The sequence below is a fragment of the Mobula birostris genome, chromosome 11 (genome assembly GCF_030028105.1).
Source record: "Mobula birostris isolate sMobBir1 chromosome 11, sMobBir1.hap1, whole genome shotgun sequence".
Taxonomy (NCBI): Eukaryota; Metazoa; Chordata; class Chondrichthyes; order Myliobatiformes; family Myliobatidae; genus Mobula; species Mobula birostris.
This window is the reverse complement of record NC_092380.1, coordinates 7,284,298-7,302,539: the sequence shown is the minus strand read 5'-3', so window position 1 is coordinate 7,302,539 and position 18,242 is coordinate 7,284,298. Positions and strand designations below refer to the sequence as shown.

At 42.9% G+C, this 18,242-nt stretch overlaps 1 protein-coding gene across 4 annotated transcripts in view; it reads left to right on the top strand.

The window, feature by feature from the left end:
* scaf1 (SR-related CTD-associated factor 1) overlaps positions 1-18,242 on the top strand; it is an 82,877-nt gene that overhangs the window by 7,029 nt on the left and 57,606 nt on the right. For 2 of the 4 annotated variants that reach the window (XM_072271577.1, XM_072271576.1), the window contains exon 2: positions 15,385-15,511. The exons of 1 other annotated variant lie outside the window; for it this stretch is intronic. In XM_072271577.1, coding sequence (XP_072127678.1) covers positions 15,418-15,511 — 94 coding nt within the window. In that variant the 5' untranslated portion in view covers positions 15,385-15,417. Of the gene's footprint in view, positions 1-13,825; positions 13,973-15,384; positions 15,512-18,242 lie in introns of those variants that run through there. One more of the 4 variants, XM_072271578.1, reaches the window with a different exon arrangement.

The window sequence follows — 18,242 nt, the reverse complement described above, 5'->3', positions numbered from 1 at the left end:
GGGATTTGTCCACCAGTTGAGCTACAACAGCTTTCAAACATGAAACATAACTAAATTCCAGCACTTGCTAACCAGCAGCTCTGAAACATAAATGCGAAAAAGCGCTAATTTGCTGTGGCTGCGTGGACTGGATTGGAGAGCCTGGAATCCGCACATATCTGTGCTATTCCAAATTGAGGCCACATCTCGGCCTGCTTGTTAATTAAATGGTCACTGCACAGGTATGGACCTGCACCCTTCAATTCAAGACATCAGGGAAGAATGTCACCATCTTTCTAAGACACTCAACCAAGAGAATGATAGTCCCTTTCTTGTAGCCCAGGGCATATTAGTAAGAAAGCTTTCCTCCTATTATTGCATCTTGAGCTGGTGCACTATTTTTGAGTTTAATTCATTCTTCTTCAAGACCTTCTTCATTCAGTTTCCCTCTTCAGCTAGAATTAATAGGTTTCTCCTCTTTCACCATCTTCCCATTTCTCCCCCGGTGCCTCACAATCCCGATGAAGGACATTGGCCCAAGACGTTGACTCTTTATTCCTCTCCATACCTGTGGAGTTCCTCCAACATTTGTGTGTATTGATTCGTATTTACAAAAGTGAATTATCAAACAACGCACACCAAATACTGGAGGAGCTCATCAAGTCAGGCGGCAACTATAGAGGGAAATAAACAGTTGGTGTTTGGGGCCGAGACCCTTCATGCTTCTACCCTCTTCTTTTCCAGTCCTGCTGAAGAGTCTTGGCCCGAAATATACTTTATACTTTATTGTCGCCAAACAATTAGTACTAGAACGTACAATCATCACAGCGATATTTGCTTCTGCGCGTCACACTCCCTGGATTACAAATATTAAATACTAAAAATATTAGAAATAGTTATAATCAGTAAATATTAAAATTTTAATTATAAATCATAAATAGAAAATAGAAAAATGGGAAGTAAGGTAGTGCAAAAAAACCGAGAGGCAGGTCCGGATATTTGGAGGGTACGGCCCAGATCCGGGTCAGGATCTGTTCAGCAGTCTTATCACAGTTGGAAAGAAGCTGTTCCCAAATCTGGCCGTACGAGTCTTTAAGCTCCTGAGCCTTCTCCTGGAGGGAAAAGGGACAAAAAGTCTGTTGGCTGGATGGGTCGTGTCCTTGATTATCCTGGCAGCACTGCTCCGACAGCGTGCGGTGTAAAGTGAGTCCAAAGACGGAAGATTGGTTTGTGTGATGTGCTGCGCCGTGTTCACGATCTTCTGCAGCTTCTTTCGGTCTTGGACAGGACAACTTCCATACCAGGTTGTGATGCACCCTAGAAGAATGCTTTCTACGGTGCAGCTATAAAAATTGTTGAGAGTTTTAGGGGACAGGCTAAATTTTTTTAGTTTTCTCAGGAAGTAAAGGCGCTGGTGGGCCAAGTCAGGTCATTTGTGATATTGACCCCGAGGAACTTAAAGCTTATGACCTGTTCCACTTGCGCACCATCGATGTAAATTGGGTCGTGCGGTCCGCTACTCCTTCTGAAGTCAGCAACCAATTCCTTCGTCTTGCTGACGTTGAGGGATAGGTTATTGTCTTCGTACCATGCCACCAGGTTCTTAATTTTCTCTCCATACTCAAACTCATCATTACCCGAGATATGGCCTACAATTGTTGTGTCATCAGCAAAATTATATATTGAGTTTGATGGAAACTTGGCTACACAGTCATGGGTGTACAGTGAGTACAGCAGGGGGCTGAGTACACAGCCTTGTGGGGCACCGGTGCTCAGAGTGGTTGTAGAGGAGAGCTTGTCCCCTATTTTTACAGCTGGGGTCCTGTCTGTGATGAAGTTGAAGATCCAGCTGCAGGTCTGAGTGCTAAGGCCCAGGTTCCGGAGCTTAGGAATCAGTTTATTTGGAATGATAGTATTAAAGGCAGAGCCATGGTCAATGAAAAGGAGCCTTACGTATGCGTCTTTATTCTCCAGGTGTTCTAAGGAGGAATGTAGGGCCAGAGAGATGGCATCTGCTGTTGACCTGTTGCTCCGGTAGGCGAATTGCAAGGTGAGGTGGTGGAGAAGAAAGAATGAGGATTTTGTGCCAGTGAAAGTTCTAAAGAATTCTGACCAGTCCGAAATACAAATCTCTTTTCAGAATCCTCTTCAGTGGGTTCACCCCTCCACATGAAAGGAGAAAAATATTAAATATTGACTGTTTATTCCCCTCCATAGCTGCTAAGTTCCTCCAGCATTTTTGTGTGTTTTGCTCTGGATTTCCAGAATCTCTTGTGTTTATGATCACCCAGTCCTTGATGTTCTGCACAGTGACTCTTAGGTCTTGATAAACAGAAGATGAGAAGGGATTCATTACTGGGCTCTATTGAGAAAAAGTAATTTTTCAAATCCCTACCAAGCCAGACTGTAGCAACATAAAATAATTTAATAAATCTGGAATAAGAGGCTAATATTTGTGATGGAGATGAGGAAATTACTGCATATGAGAGCCAATGAGATTGCATCTGCTGTAGTGGTTCCAAGTCGTTGCGGAGGCAGGAGTTGATTGTAGGCATAACCTACCTCTCAAAGCACTTCATCACCGGAGGCGTGAGTGCTACTGGACTCAAATAAAGGTATGGGTTTCCTTTCAAATGGGTTGACCAAGGACAGGTTGCTGTTCGTTGGCTTATAGTGAGCTGTGTTCTTGATCTCAGCTAAGGAGTTATTCTGGCCTGAGGGAACTCTTGAGTGTTAGTGGGACATACAACTGCCACAATTATGTAGTGGTTCAGTCCTGATTCACCCATCTAGGGATTTTATTTTCCAAGGTTGGAGTCATTTTAGGAGTATATGCTGAGACGGGTATTTAATATTTTTCTCCTTTCGTGTGGAGAATCCCACTGAAGGGAATTCTGGAACGAGATTTGTATTTCGGACTGGTCAGAATTCTTTGCTGGTAACCCCTTTAGAACTTCCACTGGCACAAAATCCTCATTCTTTCTTCTCCTCCGCCTCACCGCCTCAACACCCTGCACATCTCAAACCTTTTTAATTTTACCTCTTGGCACCTGGTCAATGTCTCTACACTCTTCTCTCTTTGTTTGCTGTACCTACTGCCCCGTTACACTACTGGTGTTTAGGTCAGCTATGAAGGCCATCCATCCCTATCTGTCCTGCAGTTATTTGTGCTAGCTTGCCTGTGTTGTACATGGTTTGTACAGTCCAAACAACAACTTTGGTCTTGGTCTTGGTGATGTTCAGGGCTTCCTTCAACGAGCCGGTAGCTTCCTCGGGGTTTTCACTACTGTCAGCCATGCAAGTCCTGAGTGGAGATGTAGAAGTGCCATCACACTCAGATGTAGAAGGATTCTTCATTGCTGTTTTCATAACAATTCAGAGTGCCTTGTTAGTCAGTTAGCCCTGAGCTAAACCTCGAATACTGAGGACGGGTGAACCACTCTTATCCTCTATCCTTTGACCTGTTTGGCATGGGTGACCCTACCAAGAACCAAAGCACTAGTCTCTGACTTCAGCCAACATAGCTCTCTGGGTCATTGAGGCACGCGAGCATCCAAACCACGACATGGTTGTGATCCTCTTGTTGGTTTGTTTGTTGAGATGTCAGGTTATTCTCGCACTAAGTGATGCCCAAATTAGTTAGTTACTGCTTGTTAACACCGATGCCCAGGAGTGTGAGGAAATATGCCAAGATGTGATTAGTGTGCAAAGTTCTCTTGCGCTGTGACAAAGTAGATGCTACTGAGTACGTGACATGAAGCTAATTGTGAGGAGCTGTTTCGGTCACTTTAGAGCAACACACACACCCAAAATGCTGGCGGAACTGAGAAGGAGGAGTCTGGCAGGAGAAGAGAGTGACCATAGGAGAAAGGGAAGGAGGAGGGGACCCAGGGAGAGGTGATAGGCAGATAAGAAGAGGTAAGAAGGCCAGAGTGAGGAATAGAAGAGGGGGGGGGGGAGATTTCTTTTTACCGAAAGGAGAAATCAATATTAGTAGTTGATGTCCATTACTATCTTACTGTACAGCAGTGGCCATTTTCCAAGCCGAGACCAAGAGCAAGATAATGAGCATGCAGTCTTTTCAGCTGGGGTGGGGGGGTGGTATTCAACACGGTGGCATAATGCATTGCGGTGCCCGATTCCTGCCACGGTTTGTAGGGAGTTTGTTCATTCTCCCCATGACCAAGTGGATTTCCTGCGAGTGCTCTGGTTTCTGTCCACATTCCAAAGACACACAGTTAGGGTTAGTAAGTTGTGGGATGTGTGGCTACGCTTTCCCAGCATGATCCTTACTGGTTTGATTTGATGCTAACAGCATCAACAACATTGTCTGCTTGGACATACTTGTGACAAGTAAAACGAATCTTTGACTTCGGTCATGTTCAGTGGCAGGTGTGCGCTTCAGGTGGCTTCTCCTCCTTGTCCCACTCGAGATTAGAGTGCTCTCTGAGAGACCTTCCTGATCTGCGTCAGTAAACACACCTAGAGACACCATTAACAAGTGAGCCCGAACAAGGTACTGTGTCTCATTGATCGGGTGATTGGAGATGACGTTCATTTTGAGCTGTGCTCGCAGCTACGGAGTGAACAGGAGAGATTGAAGGGAGCTGAAAGAGCCACTTTTCGCTCTGTCCTTCTGGGTGAGAGCATTGTTGTGTCAAAGAGCGGGATTGCCAGTGTGACTCCATCACTCTGTTTACCCGCCGGCTCCTATGGCTTCACAGGCACCGTGATGACTTCAGGGAGTAAATGCAATAAACTCGAGGGATTTTTTTTTTACTCGAGTGTTGTCAAGTTGAAGGGAGCTGACAGGCTACCCTGTTCAGATTAGATTAATAAAGCGGCAGCCGTGTGTGTTTAAAACTGTGCACTGAGAGTTACTATATTTAAACAGTGAAATTAAATTGTGGGTCAGACAGATGTTTCCAGATGGTGAGACCAAGAAGCTTTCCCTTTCCCATTCCTGTTCTGATATGTCGGTCCATGGCTTCCTCTTCTGCCAAGATGAGGCCACTTTCAGGTGGGGGAGCAACACCTCATATTCTGTCTGGGTACCCTCCAACCTGATGGCATGAACATTGATTTCTCCTTCCCTCCTCCTTTCCTCTGTTTCCACTGTGACCTTTCACCTTGTCTCACCTGCCTATCACTTCTCCTCTCCTATCAGATTCCTTCCTCTCCAGCTCTTGACCTTTCCCACCCACCTGGCTTCACCTATCACCTTCCTGCTAGCCTCCTTCCCTTTCCCCCGCCTTTTCATTCTGGCGTCTTCCCGTTTCCTTCTCAGTCCTGAAGAAGGGTCTTGGCCTGAACCATCAGCTGTTAATTTACTTCCATTGATTCTGCCTAACCTGCTGAGTTCCTCCAGCATTTTGGGTGTGTTGCTCTGGATTTCCAACATCTACAGATTTTCATGTGTTTGAGCTTTACGTATCTTCAGTGGCCACTTTATTAGGTACACCGGTGCACCTGCTCGTTAATGTAAATATCTAATTAGCCAATCGTGTGGCAGCAACTTGATGCATGAAAGCATGCAGACATGTTCAAGAGGTTTAGTTATTCAGACCAGACATCAGAATGGGGAAGAAATGTGATCTTAGTGACTTTGTGAAATGATTGTTTGTGCCAAGCAGGGTGATTTAAGTGTCTCAGAAACAGGTGATTTCCTGGGACTTTCTCCCACAACAGTCCCCAGAGTTTAAAATGAATGGTGCAAAAAACAAAAAAAATCATCCAATCAATGGCAGTTCTGTGGATGAAAGTGCCTTATTAATGGAAGCGGACAGAGCAAAATGGACAGAACGGTTTGCTCAAATAACCATGCATTACAACGGTGGTATGCGGTAAAGCATCTCTGAATGGACATGCCAAACCTTGAAGTGGAAGGGCTACAGGAGCTGAAGACAATGATATGCGCTCAGTGGCTATTTATTAAGTACAGGAAGTATCAATAAAGTGGGCAATGAGTGTATAAATTAGTCACTAATCTATATACTACTAAAACTCTCATGCTCTGTCTTGTCTGTTTGTGACCTCCAATTAGCACAGACAACGCATTACAGAGGCACTTCTTTTGGCTAAATCAAATTAAAATGCACTAAAACTTACAGAATGCAGGCAAAGTTCAGGGTTATATATTCGTATAGTATTGCTCATTCGCCAAAATCAACAGGCTCCCTTTTTAACCCGAGAGCCGATCCGCCATCATGGAAATCAGGACGCGACAACCCGACGCATGCGCACAGCCAGCCTCAGCAGCGACACCTACCGGAGCAAAAGGGCAGGGCAGTTCTATTTCGAGGGGTCACATTCTGCTCATCACCATCAGCATGTGCAGGATGGGACAGATCTGGCTGCCACCCATCAATAAGTGATAATTAAATCTTACTGTAATGACGTACTTTGAGACACTCATAAAACCCTTTGCTGCAGTCAAAGGACAGCGGTGACTATATCACGTCCATTTAGGAGAGTGCCAACCACATCATCAAGAATAATCAGCATCCTTTGGTGTCAGTGCTTCGTATCTTCTATGGGGGACATTATGGTCAAGAGGTGATGCCAAACGTCATCGGGAAGTGGCAAAGAGAGGGAGAGAACAAGAATTGGATGAGGCCAGGGCCATACGACTCCAGGATCAAAGAGTCAGGACAAAAAAAGATGAGAGAAGAAGAGACAGAGGAGGAGAGGCATGCACGTCTCCAGGATCAGAGACAAACAACAAACAGCAGAAGAGTTGAAAAGACGGGGGATGAAAAGACTGCACGTTTCCAGAATGACAACGAGAGGCACAAGGGTGGCAGATAAACCAGAAATTATGCCATCAAAAGTGTCCTTTGTTAAACGAGGAGGAGCTGTATTTGCTTTGCTACGCGTCATTCTTCTTTAATAAAGTGAGGTTTTCTACTTCAGTTTCCAAAGCAAAGTGATACCAATAGCATTCAGGAAAATTTAATGTTCATTCTGGTCACATCAGACTGCACTATCCTTCTCTCTAAGGGTGCCCCAATGGGTCACCCTGTTGTCTAGTAAATTATTATAAATTTCTGTACCCAAGTTTGTCAGGGATGTGGCACTTAGTCCATTTGGAAGTAAATGCAGTCAATCAAATAATTAAAGAGAAGCTGGATAACAACTTTATTTTTAAATGGTGAAATTAAATTGTGGGTCAGACAAATGTTTCCAGAAAGTAAGACCAAGAAGCCATGCATACATTCTGTCCACTTTGTTAGCTACACCTGTACACCTGCTCGTTAATGCAAATTTCTAATCAGCCAATCATGTGGCAGCAACTCAATGCATAAAAGCATGCAGACACGGTCAAGAGATTCAGTTGTTCAGACCAAACATCAGAATGGGGAAGAAATGTGATCTGAGTGAATGTGAGACAGAAAATTCATTGATCAATGAATTGAAATCAAAACTGTCATACTGTAGATGGACCGAATATCCTGCTTCAGTGCTGTTGCTCCTTGCAGTTTTCTGTCATCTGTCAAGAGTTTTTCAATTAATTGTTTCTTCCGTTTGCTCATGCCTCACCGGAGGATGTGATTGTATAACCAGCAGTGGGTTCCGATGCCTCAGCCAAAGGAACATCTTCCACCTGTGACCTGATCTAGTGATTTGACCACAAGGAACATCACAGTGCAGTCTGCTGCTGCCTACACTGGATTTCCCAGGCACGTTTTTCAAGCTCTTCTATTTGCTTCCTTGTCTATTGATGTTGAGGCCAGCTGTAGTACCTGAATCCCTGCCAGAGCTGAAACAAGCCATGCTTCATAGATCACATTAATGGCCTTCTTTATGCAAGTATCTCTGGGTTACCTGTCTGGCCATCTGTGGACCTGGGTTGTAATTACTTCTCTTTGATAAAGGGAGTGATTTGAGCACACCAGTGTGGTTTCTGCTCACATGCTTGATTATGGACTAACACATCAACAAGAACCCCCACCACCCAGACCATGCTCTCTTCTCGCTGCTGCCATCAGAAAGAAGGTACAGGAGCCTCAGGACCCACACCACCAGGTTCAGGGGCAGTTATTACCCCTCAATCATCAGGCTCTTGAACCAGTGGAGGTAACTTCACTTGCTCCATCACTGAACTGGTCCCACAACCTATGGACTTATTTTCAAGGACTCTTTATCTCATGTTATTAATATTCATTGCTTATTTATAATTTTTTTTTCTCTTTCTGTTATTTGCACATTTTATTGTCTTTTGCGCGTCAGTTGTTTGTCCTGTTGGGCATGGTATTTCATTGATTCTGTTATGCGTCTTGAATTTAATGAGTGTGCTCGCAAGAAAATGAACCTCAAGTGTGTATGATGATAATAAATTTACTTTGAACTTTCAAGCCCACTCACAATGCTGGAGGAACTCAGCAGGTCAGGGAGCATCCATGGAATGGAATAAATGGTTGACGTTTTGGGCCAACATCTTCCTGCTTCCTTTCTAGTTCTGATGAAGGGTCTCGACGTGAAACAGCGACTGTTTATCCCTTTCAGTGGATGCTGCCTGACCTGCTGAGCCCCTCCAGCATTTTGTTGCTGTTTCTCTGGATTTCCAGCTCTGCAAAGTCTCTGTGGTTTTGATCAAGCAGTATCTTTCATATTGCATTTATCTATTAATGTTTTTTTGCCTCTGAGCATGTATATTATATTTCAGTCCTCTATTAGTGACCTAAACTGTTGATAAGGAGCTTCTGAAGCCTCTGTTCAATGAATCAGGTGACGTTTGAGAGTGTAGGTTGGTTTCTGTGAAAAGCTGTGTAGAATTGTGGATTCCAGTTAATTGGGACTGGTACATTTTGGTCCAATTAAGCGGCTGCCCCAGTATTCCAAAGTTTCATGGAAATAGTCAAGAAAGTATAAAGAAGACAAACTACCATTTAATTGAGTAAAAAATTGTGTATTTGAGTGAAATATGGAACAAATTAGAACACTACCAATACTATAGTACTATAAAACTGTGTATTTATATAGTTTTTGACAGAGGAATTCACCCTAGTGTGCACTGCTGTGTTCTTTTGATTGACTGTAAATGAACAAAATCAGCACGGACACGGAGTGCTTTTGTACAATGTTTTTGACAATTGCATCTCCAAATCTTCATTTTCATTGTAACATTCAAGATGATTGTCTATATCTGTACGTTCAAAGTTCTTCGTAGTTCTTGACTTGTTTAAATATTTAATTAATTTCACTTTCACATCTGCCATTTTTGGCATCTCCAAGCCTGAATGCTTGAAACCACAATGAGCAAAATAGTTCTGAATTGTCTTACTGCTTATTCTTGCCAACTACCAGTGATAAAACTCACTGATTTTTGGACACAAATAAACACAACTGATGCTGTTTAAAAATAGTTTGCCCTAAGCACGATATGGTGTGCACGCAACTACTGGTAGTTAGAAACTGTTTGGCAACAGTCTTCTTTCCCGATCAAATGGCATAGTATCCCAAATAAACAAAGGGAATCCCTACTATTTTCCTGATTAGTTTTTGTTCTTTAAGAGTTATCCCAAAAAAAGTGTCTGCCCCAATTAAGATAAGATAAGGCATCTGTTAGTCTTGCGAGACCATGGATCTGCGCCTGGAAAGTCTTCACTCGCCAGGGTGCAGGCCTGGGCAAGATTGTATGGAAGACCAGCAGCTTCCCATGCTGCAAGTCTCCCCTCTCCACGACACCGATGTTGTCCAAGGGAAGGGCAAGGGCCGATACAGCTTGGCACCAGTGTCGTCACAGTGTGGTTAAATGCCTTGCTGAAGGACACAACACGCTGCCTCGGCTGGGGCTCGAACTCACGACCTTCAGGTTACTAGTCGAATGCCTTACCCACTTCGCCACATGCCCACACATGCCCCAATTAACCAATAGCCTAATTAACGGGAATTCACTGTATTGAGTTAATTAACAGCATGATAGTCCATATCTTGGTGCTGGGGTGGAGATAGATCTCTACCAAATGAGGTGTAAGGTGCTCGTTCCCTCTGCTAGCCTGCCGGTCGCCCTTGGGTGAGTCGTAGCCCCCCGACCCCTGCTCCTCCGATCAGGGCCACGTGAAGCCATGAGAGCAGGTGGTGGATGGTCGTATGAGCAGCTGGTGCATAATCGTGTCCTAGTTATGTGACCGCTGACGCCAGGCAGACAGTCTCTGGAGAGTATTGATAATGGCTGGGAGTCACCTGTCTTGTAAAGACGCTGCCCAGGAGAAGGCAATGGCAAACCACTTCTGCAGAAGAATTTGCCAAGAGCAATCGTGGTCATCAAAAGAACATGATTGCCCACATCATAGGACACAGCACGTAACAACGATGATGACAGTCCACATCACTATAGCTGAGGGACTGTAATGCTGTAAGTTTTCTGTTCTAATCCTTACTTCTAACTTTCATTACAATTCCAAGTCTTGGGCTCAGAACCACATGGTTTTAAAAGTTAGAGACTTTAAATGTAAAGAAGAGTTGGGACAAAAATGAAATATACTCAAGGGATTCTGCAGATGCTTAAAGTACAGAGCAACACAATAAAATGCTGGAGGAATTCAACAGGTCAGACAGCATCTATGGAAATGAATAAACAATCGACACTTTGCGCTGAGACCCTTCTTCTGGAAAGAAAATGAAGGGGAAAGACATTAGAATAAGAAGGTAAACAACAGGAATTCTGCAGATGCTGGAAATTCAAGCAACACACATAAAAGTTGCTGGTGAACGCAGCAGGCCAGGCAGCATCTCTAGGAAGAGGTGCAGTCGACGTTTCAGGCCAAGACTAACTGAAGGAAGAGTGAGTAAGGGATTTGAAAGAATAAGAAGGTGGAGGGATGGGGAGGAGGACAAGGTAGAAGGTAATAGCTGAATCTATGTAGGGGTTGGAAGGGGATGAAGTAAGCTGGGCGGTGATCGGTGTAAAAGGTAAAGACCTGGAGAAGGAGGAATCTGATAGGAGAGAAAGTGGACTATAGGAGAAAGGGAAGGAAGAGGGGTGGTAATTGGTAGGTGAGGAGAGGAGGAGGGAGGGACAAAAATACCACAAGTTAGAGAAATTGATGATCATGCCATCAGGTTGGAGGCTACCCAGACAGAATTTGAGGTGTTGCTCCTCCAACCTAAGAGTGGCCTCATCATGACAGCAGTGGAGTTCAGACTGACATGTCGGAATTAAGGTGGTTGGCCACCAGGAAATCCTGCTTTTTGCAGATAGAACGGAGGTGCTGGACAATTTGTATTTATAAAGGATCTTCAACACTACAAAAATGACTTAAGATGCTGCAGAGGAATGTATCAAATAAAACTTTAGTCATGAGGTGTGTAAATCCCATTGACTGCAATTGGAGATGTGTAGGATGTGAGAATTAGAGGTTAGTGATCTTGTAGTGTTGTAATTCATAGAGGGTGTTAAAAGTAACAATGAGATGTTTAAAATTGAGATATTGCTGTCCAGAAGCCAAAGTAAGTTCATCAAATCTATAGAAATAGACCATAAGACATAGGGGGAGAATCGGGCCATTTGGCCTGTCGAGTCTGCTCCACCATTTTTAATATAATTAATGAATGTAGATTAGTATTGGTTTATTAATGTCAAATGTACCAAGTTACAATGAAAGGCTTGTCTTGCATACTGTTCATACAGATCCAATCATTACACAGTGCGTTGAGATAGAATAGTGAAAAACAATAACAATGCAAAATCAAGTGTAAAATTCACCGAATGAGCACAGAGAAGAGAAACAATGAAGTACAAAACCATAACAAGGTAGATTGCGAGGCCAAGTGTCCCATCATCGTACGAGAGGTCCATTGAAGGAATGTTGATGAAGGCAACATGAACTTAGCAAGGCATTTGACGAAGCCCCGCATGGGAGATTGGTCACTTGGCATTCAGGATGAGGTAGTAAATTGGATCAGACATAGGCTTACACAGTGAACAGTAGGGCTCTGAGGAGTATGGCAGAACAAAGGAATCTGGGAATACAGGTCTATACTTCATTGAAAGTGGTGTCACAGTTTGATAGAGTTGTAAAGAAAGCTTTAGCACATTGGTCTTCATAAATCAAAGTATTGAGTACAGGAGATGGGATATTATGTTGAAGTTGTGCAAGACATTGGTAGGGCCTAATCTGGAGTATTGGGTGCAGTTTTGTCACCTCCCTACAGGAAAGTTGTAAATAAGAGTGAAAGAGTACAGAGAAAATTTACAATGATGTTGCTGGGTCTGGAGGACCTGAGTTATAAGGAAAGGTGAATAATTTAGGACTTTATTCTCTAGAACGTAGAAGATTGAGAGGAGATTTAATAGAGGTAAAGAAAATTTTGAGGGGTATAGATAGGGTAAATGCAAACTGGCTTTTTCCACTGAGGTTGGGTGGGACTACAAGGTTGGGTGAAAGGCGAGAAGTTTAAGGGAAACATTAGGGGAAACTTCTTCACTCAGAGAATTGTGAGAGTGTGGAACAAGCTGCCAGCACAAGTGGTGCATGCAAGCTCGATTTCAACGTTTAAGAAAAGTTTGGTTAGGTACATGGATGGTAGGGATATGGAGGGCTGTGGTCCCAATACAAGTCGATGGGAGTAGTCAGTTTAAATGGTTTCGGCATGGACTAGATGAGCTGAAGGGCCTGTTTCTGTGCTGTGCTTTTCTATGACTCTATGACTAAGATTCTGATTAACAATGGGATAGAAGGTCTCCTTGAGCCTAGTGGTGAGTGATTTCAGACTTTTACATCTTAATGCCAATGAGGGGAGAAGAGAGTATGTCTGGGGTGGGTGGGGTCCTTATGAAGTACTACCTTTGAGGGGATGTCATCGTGTAGTTTGTGATAATCAATTTGTGGTGACGGGATGGGAAGGGTTACATTCAAACTGCTGAAAGGAAACTTCGGGTCTAGCATCAGGAATTTCTTATTTCTGTATTATTAACACTAACAAGTGAAGGGAAACACCTCAGTCATTAAGAGTCAAATGCATGAGGAAGAGCTGAACAATTTTCCGGACGATCAGTCTTACCTATGATTTCATTTTTTAAAATGTAGAGATACAGCACAGCAATGTTATCCATTGGCCACAGATTAATATTTAGGTCCATGAGAGTTTATTTATGTGCATGCTTTAGGTCACTATCTGAGCTAAATTCACTCTCTATATACAATTAAGGGATTGCCTAATAGCAGGAATAGAACAGAGTGCCTGAGCTTATGTTATCTGTTTACCAGTGCTCAAATGTTTTAGGGCATCACAACTAATAAGTGCAGTACTGAAATAAGGCACTTCAGCCTATAGAGAAACAAGGCAGCATCTTTTCCCCCCCACTGATAACAAGATGGTGACCAGTTGAACTGTTGTAACTGGCTTTCTTCAGTATTCAGTCTGAGCTTATGGGATATTCAATGCCGATCTGATATGAAAGATCTGTGGCAATACAATCTTTGTTAGTGTTATACTATCATATTTGATCTTGCGTTTCTGACACGGGTTTCAATAGATGTAGACCTTTGAAGGAAAGCCGTGCTCTTGCTGCTTACAAAGTGCCGGCTAATTCCTAAATCATTGCGCTCGCTCTCACTTGTACTAACAAATTAAGGTACAGTAAATGCAAATGAGCTGGAATGTAAATTCCAACTTTCCACTTTACTCGAGTAGTGAAAACACAAGGACGTTCCTGAAGTTAGGGTGCCAATATTCATTTCTGTAATCCTTAACAAAAATAATTAGTGGTAGCAAAGGACCTCTGCTACAGTTCAGAGATGAATATGTTCAAAGGTTCACTTTATTGTCAAAGTACGCATGTACAGTACAGCTCTGATATTCGTCTTCTCCAGATAGCCATGAAATACAGAAAGTCCATGGAAGTTGTTGAAAGGAAAGATGTCAACTGCCCCCCCATTCCAGTACGAAAAAAATAAACAAAACTTGCAGACCCCAAAATCCCCCCTGAGGGTCTCAAAGCTGCCATACTGCAATGATGTCCTAATGTGTCCTAATATTGCTCCATGATGTAAGTAAAGAGCAATAATTTTTGATTGTCTGAACCATGCAAAATAGCCAGTGATAGAGTTTTAAGGTTCTTCTAAAATTAAGTCTTATGGTCTCAGCAACTTAACCTGTTTAATGGTGCAGTACTTGTGATAATGGTTAGTAATTTGAGGCAATAAGTTGTGAGTAACATCTGAGAAGCAGATGAGTGCTTCTTTAAGTAGATCGGATCAGCTTTTTTAGATGTATTATTGGAATCTGGGTAATGTTTCAGGGTTGGACAAGAGCCAACTATAATGGTTGTCACATTTAGTATATGCTCTGACTAGTAGTGAACTTTTTGAAGAGATCTCATAGTTTTCTTCGTCTTAAAAAGCTGAGTGGTTTTGAACAATAATCTAAAACTAGCAAGAATTTTCCAAACTGTCTAATCCAAGTGGCCCAAATATCAGTGAAATTTATTTTATTTAGGGTGGGAGTTCCCAACCTTTTTTTCATGCCATGGACTGATACCGTTAAGCAAGGGGTCACTGGACCCCAGGTTGGGAACCCCTGATTTAGAGATACAGCATGGAATAGGCCCTTCAAGCCACATCGCCCTGCAAACCCTGACAACTCACATTTAACCCTAGCCTAATCCTGGGACAATTTACAATACCAATTAACCTACCCAGTATGTCTTTGGACTGTGGGAGGAAATTGGAGGACCTGGAGAAAACCTCCACGCATTCCACGTGGAGGACATACAGAGACTCCTTACAGAGGATGCCTGGGTCCCAAGGACCTGAACTATAATACCGTCTTTCTAACTGCTACACTACTGTGGCACTTTTTTGACCTTTGATGGGCTGAATGGCCTAATTCTGCTCCTATATCTTGAGGTCTTGTATACCATTAGACTTTGAAGGCAAAGGAGTTGGGTTAGCCATTCAGCCCACCGAGGCTACTCCACCATTCCATCATGGCCGATTTTTATTTTCCCCCCCATCCCCGTTCTCAAGAACGTATCAGCCTCTGTTTTAAATATACCCAATAACTTAGCCTCCACAGCCATCTTTGACTATGAATTCCATAGACTCACTTCCCATTAGCTAAAGAAATCCCTCCTCATCTCTGTTGTGAAGGGATATCTTCTGAGGCCGTACCTCCTGGTCCTGGACTCTCCCACTATAGGAAACATCCTCTCCACGTCCACTCTATTTAGGCCTTTCAATATTCAATAGGTTTCAATGAAATCCACCCTTATTCTTCTAAGCTGCAATAATACAGGGCCAGAGCCATCCATCACTCCTCATATATTAACCATTATGATTGATCCAAGTCTGTATTTACTTGACAGTTAGACTTTGCTGCCTAGAAGGGACATGTCCCAGTGCAACAACATGTTCCTCATTCCATGGTATCCTTTCAACTGCCTACTTATTGTCTTTTAAGTGTTGCCAGTGCCGCCACTGCTGATCCGGAATTATGGAAGAAGATGAAAACCAGGATCCACAGCAGAACGAAACTCCGGGGGATGAAGCAGGATTGGATCAGTGCACTGAATCACAGAGAGATAGAGGTACCATTTGCTTTATCTCTCGACACTTTGTTCAACACCCAATGCAGCTCTCCTCTTTTACTTCCCCAAGTGGGAAACTCCACCATAGGCAGACCATCTGTTAGTGTTGAAAGATGAGAGGAACTTTTACCCCCCTCAGCTAATTAATTTGGATCTGACCTTTACTTCAACTCCACCTACCTGCCTTGGTTCTGTAACCCTCTCAATGCTTTCCTGTCACGGATATGTCAATTCTCTAGCCACCATGGCTGGTGACGAGATCAGATTTTTCACTTTATTTTACATAAGATTATATTTCTTTCCCTACCAAATTAAGACGGATACATGGTGTAAAGTTCAACTGTGACCTAATTGAATGATGATCTAGGTTTGAAGCTTGAGCTGAGGTGATTTTTAGTTATTTTGGAGCTATAGCACAGAACACACCCCCCTGGCTCAACGAGCTGTGCCGCCCAGCAGCCCACCTATAGAACCCTAGCCCAATCACAGGACCATTTACAATGACCAATTGACCTACTAGCTGGTATGTCTTTGGACTGTGGGAGGAAACTGGAGCACTCGGTGGGGGGGGGGGACCCACGCGGTTCACAGAAAGGAACGTAGAAACTTCTTACAGACTGCGTCAGAATTGAACTCTGAACTCCGCTGCCCTGAGCTGTAATAGTGCTGCGCTAGCCTTTATGCTACTGTGGCTCCCCACGGAACAATGATGAAGGTTTGAATACTCAGAACTCGTGTTCTCAGTATTATTTATTTTTTTGTATTTGCACAGTTTGTCTTTTGCACATTGATTGTCAGTCTTTGTGTGTAATTTTTCATTGATTCAGTTGTATTTATGTGTTCTACTGTGATGCCTGCAAGAAAATGAATCTCAGGGTTGTATACGGTGACATATACGTACTTTGATAATAAATTTACTTAGACTTCGAAGGGCTCAGAGGCCAATTCTTGTGTTTTTAGTATTGCTTGATTGCATTCAAGCTCTCTTCTCACTGCTGCCATCAGGTAGAAGGTACAAAAGTCTCAGGGCTTACACCATCAGGTTCAAGAACAGTTACTACCCTTCAACCATCAGGCTTTTGAACAAAAGGGGATAACTACACTCATTTGTCCATCTATTGAGATGTTCTTGCAATCAGTGATCTCACTTTAAGGACTCTTTGTCTCATTATTTCATGTTCCAGTTATTTATTGCCATTTATTTATATTTACATTTGCATAGTTTGTTGTCTTCTGCAGTCTAGTTGATCTTTCACTGATTCTGTTAGTTACTATTCTATCGATTTGCTGAGTTTGCACGCAGGAAAATAAATCTCAAGGTTGTATATGGTGACATATATGTACTCTGATAATAAAATTTACTTTGAATTTGAAATTGAAGGAGGCTCATTATGAATGTGAACCTAGTAGTCTGAATAAGCTGTGTTCTTTCCCATAAATTCCATAGTGTAGGAAGAACATCCTCCTTTTCAAACTTTTGACTCTGTTAATTTTAAGCACAGCATGTCAACAGAATCTAAGCATCAGTTAAACAATTATTTATTTAGAGATGCAATGTGGAGTTGGCCCTTTAAGCCATGCAGCCACGACAACCCATGATTCAACCCCATCCTAATCACAGGACAATTCACAATGACCAATTAACCTCCCAGCTGGTACGTCTTTGAACTATGGGAGGAAACCCACACATTCCATAGGGAGGACGTGCAAACTTCTTACAGACGGCACCAAAATTGAACCTCGAACTCTGACGCCCTGAGCTGTAATAGAGTCATGCTAACTGCGACATTACCATGACGGTTGGGGCAACTCCAAGTCTGGATGTCAGGAGCAACATGTGAGACACCTCAGGCTTGATGTCCAATTACCATTCAGATGAATTTGATTTGGTTGGTACTAAATTTGCTGAAACTCTCCTATATTTTAAGGTGCATTTATTTACTATCAAAGTAGGGTATACAGTATACAACCTTGAGATTTGTTGTCTTGCAGACAGCCATGAAACAAAGAAACACCATAGAAACAGTTTTAAGAAAAAATCCCACACAAGAACATCAGATGTGAGGGAAAAAACAGCTCAAGCAAACCGCAAAAGTGAACATTTAACACGCAAGACACTAAACATCAATCTGTAGAGTTCCCTAAAGGGAGTCCACAGCCACGAGTGAGTAAAGCCAGACCAGCCACAGCCACCAAGGTTAGTCAGTTCAGTGCTGTGTCGATGACTGCAGACCTCGATCAAATGGCACAAATAGTAAGACATGGTTCAGCACTGAGCACATATTTAGTTATGGGATAGGGTCGTCGCTGTCAAGGTGAGGTTTTTATTGGCCATCTCTACCTGCAATAATCAGCCATCTTCTGGAACTGGTGCAGTGTTTGTGGTGAACGGTGCTGCGAGCTGAGGATGATGAGGATTTAAATCTAACAATAAAGTTCAATGTTCAAAGTGAATTTATTATCGATGTAAATTTCTATCTATACGCAACCTTGAAATTCATATTCTTGTAAGCACCCACAGGAAAATAATAAAATACAATGGAATCCCTGAAAAGGCCCTAGGTAAAGATCAACCAACATCCAGTGTTCAAAATCATAAAAAAATATAAAAGAATAATACTGAGAAAATGTGCTGCAGTGATCATAAAAGTGTGTACAGGCTGTGGAGTCAGTTCAGCCCTGAGGCAAGTGAAGCCATCCCCTCTGGCCCCAGGAGCCTGATGGTTGTAGG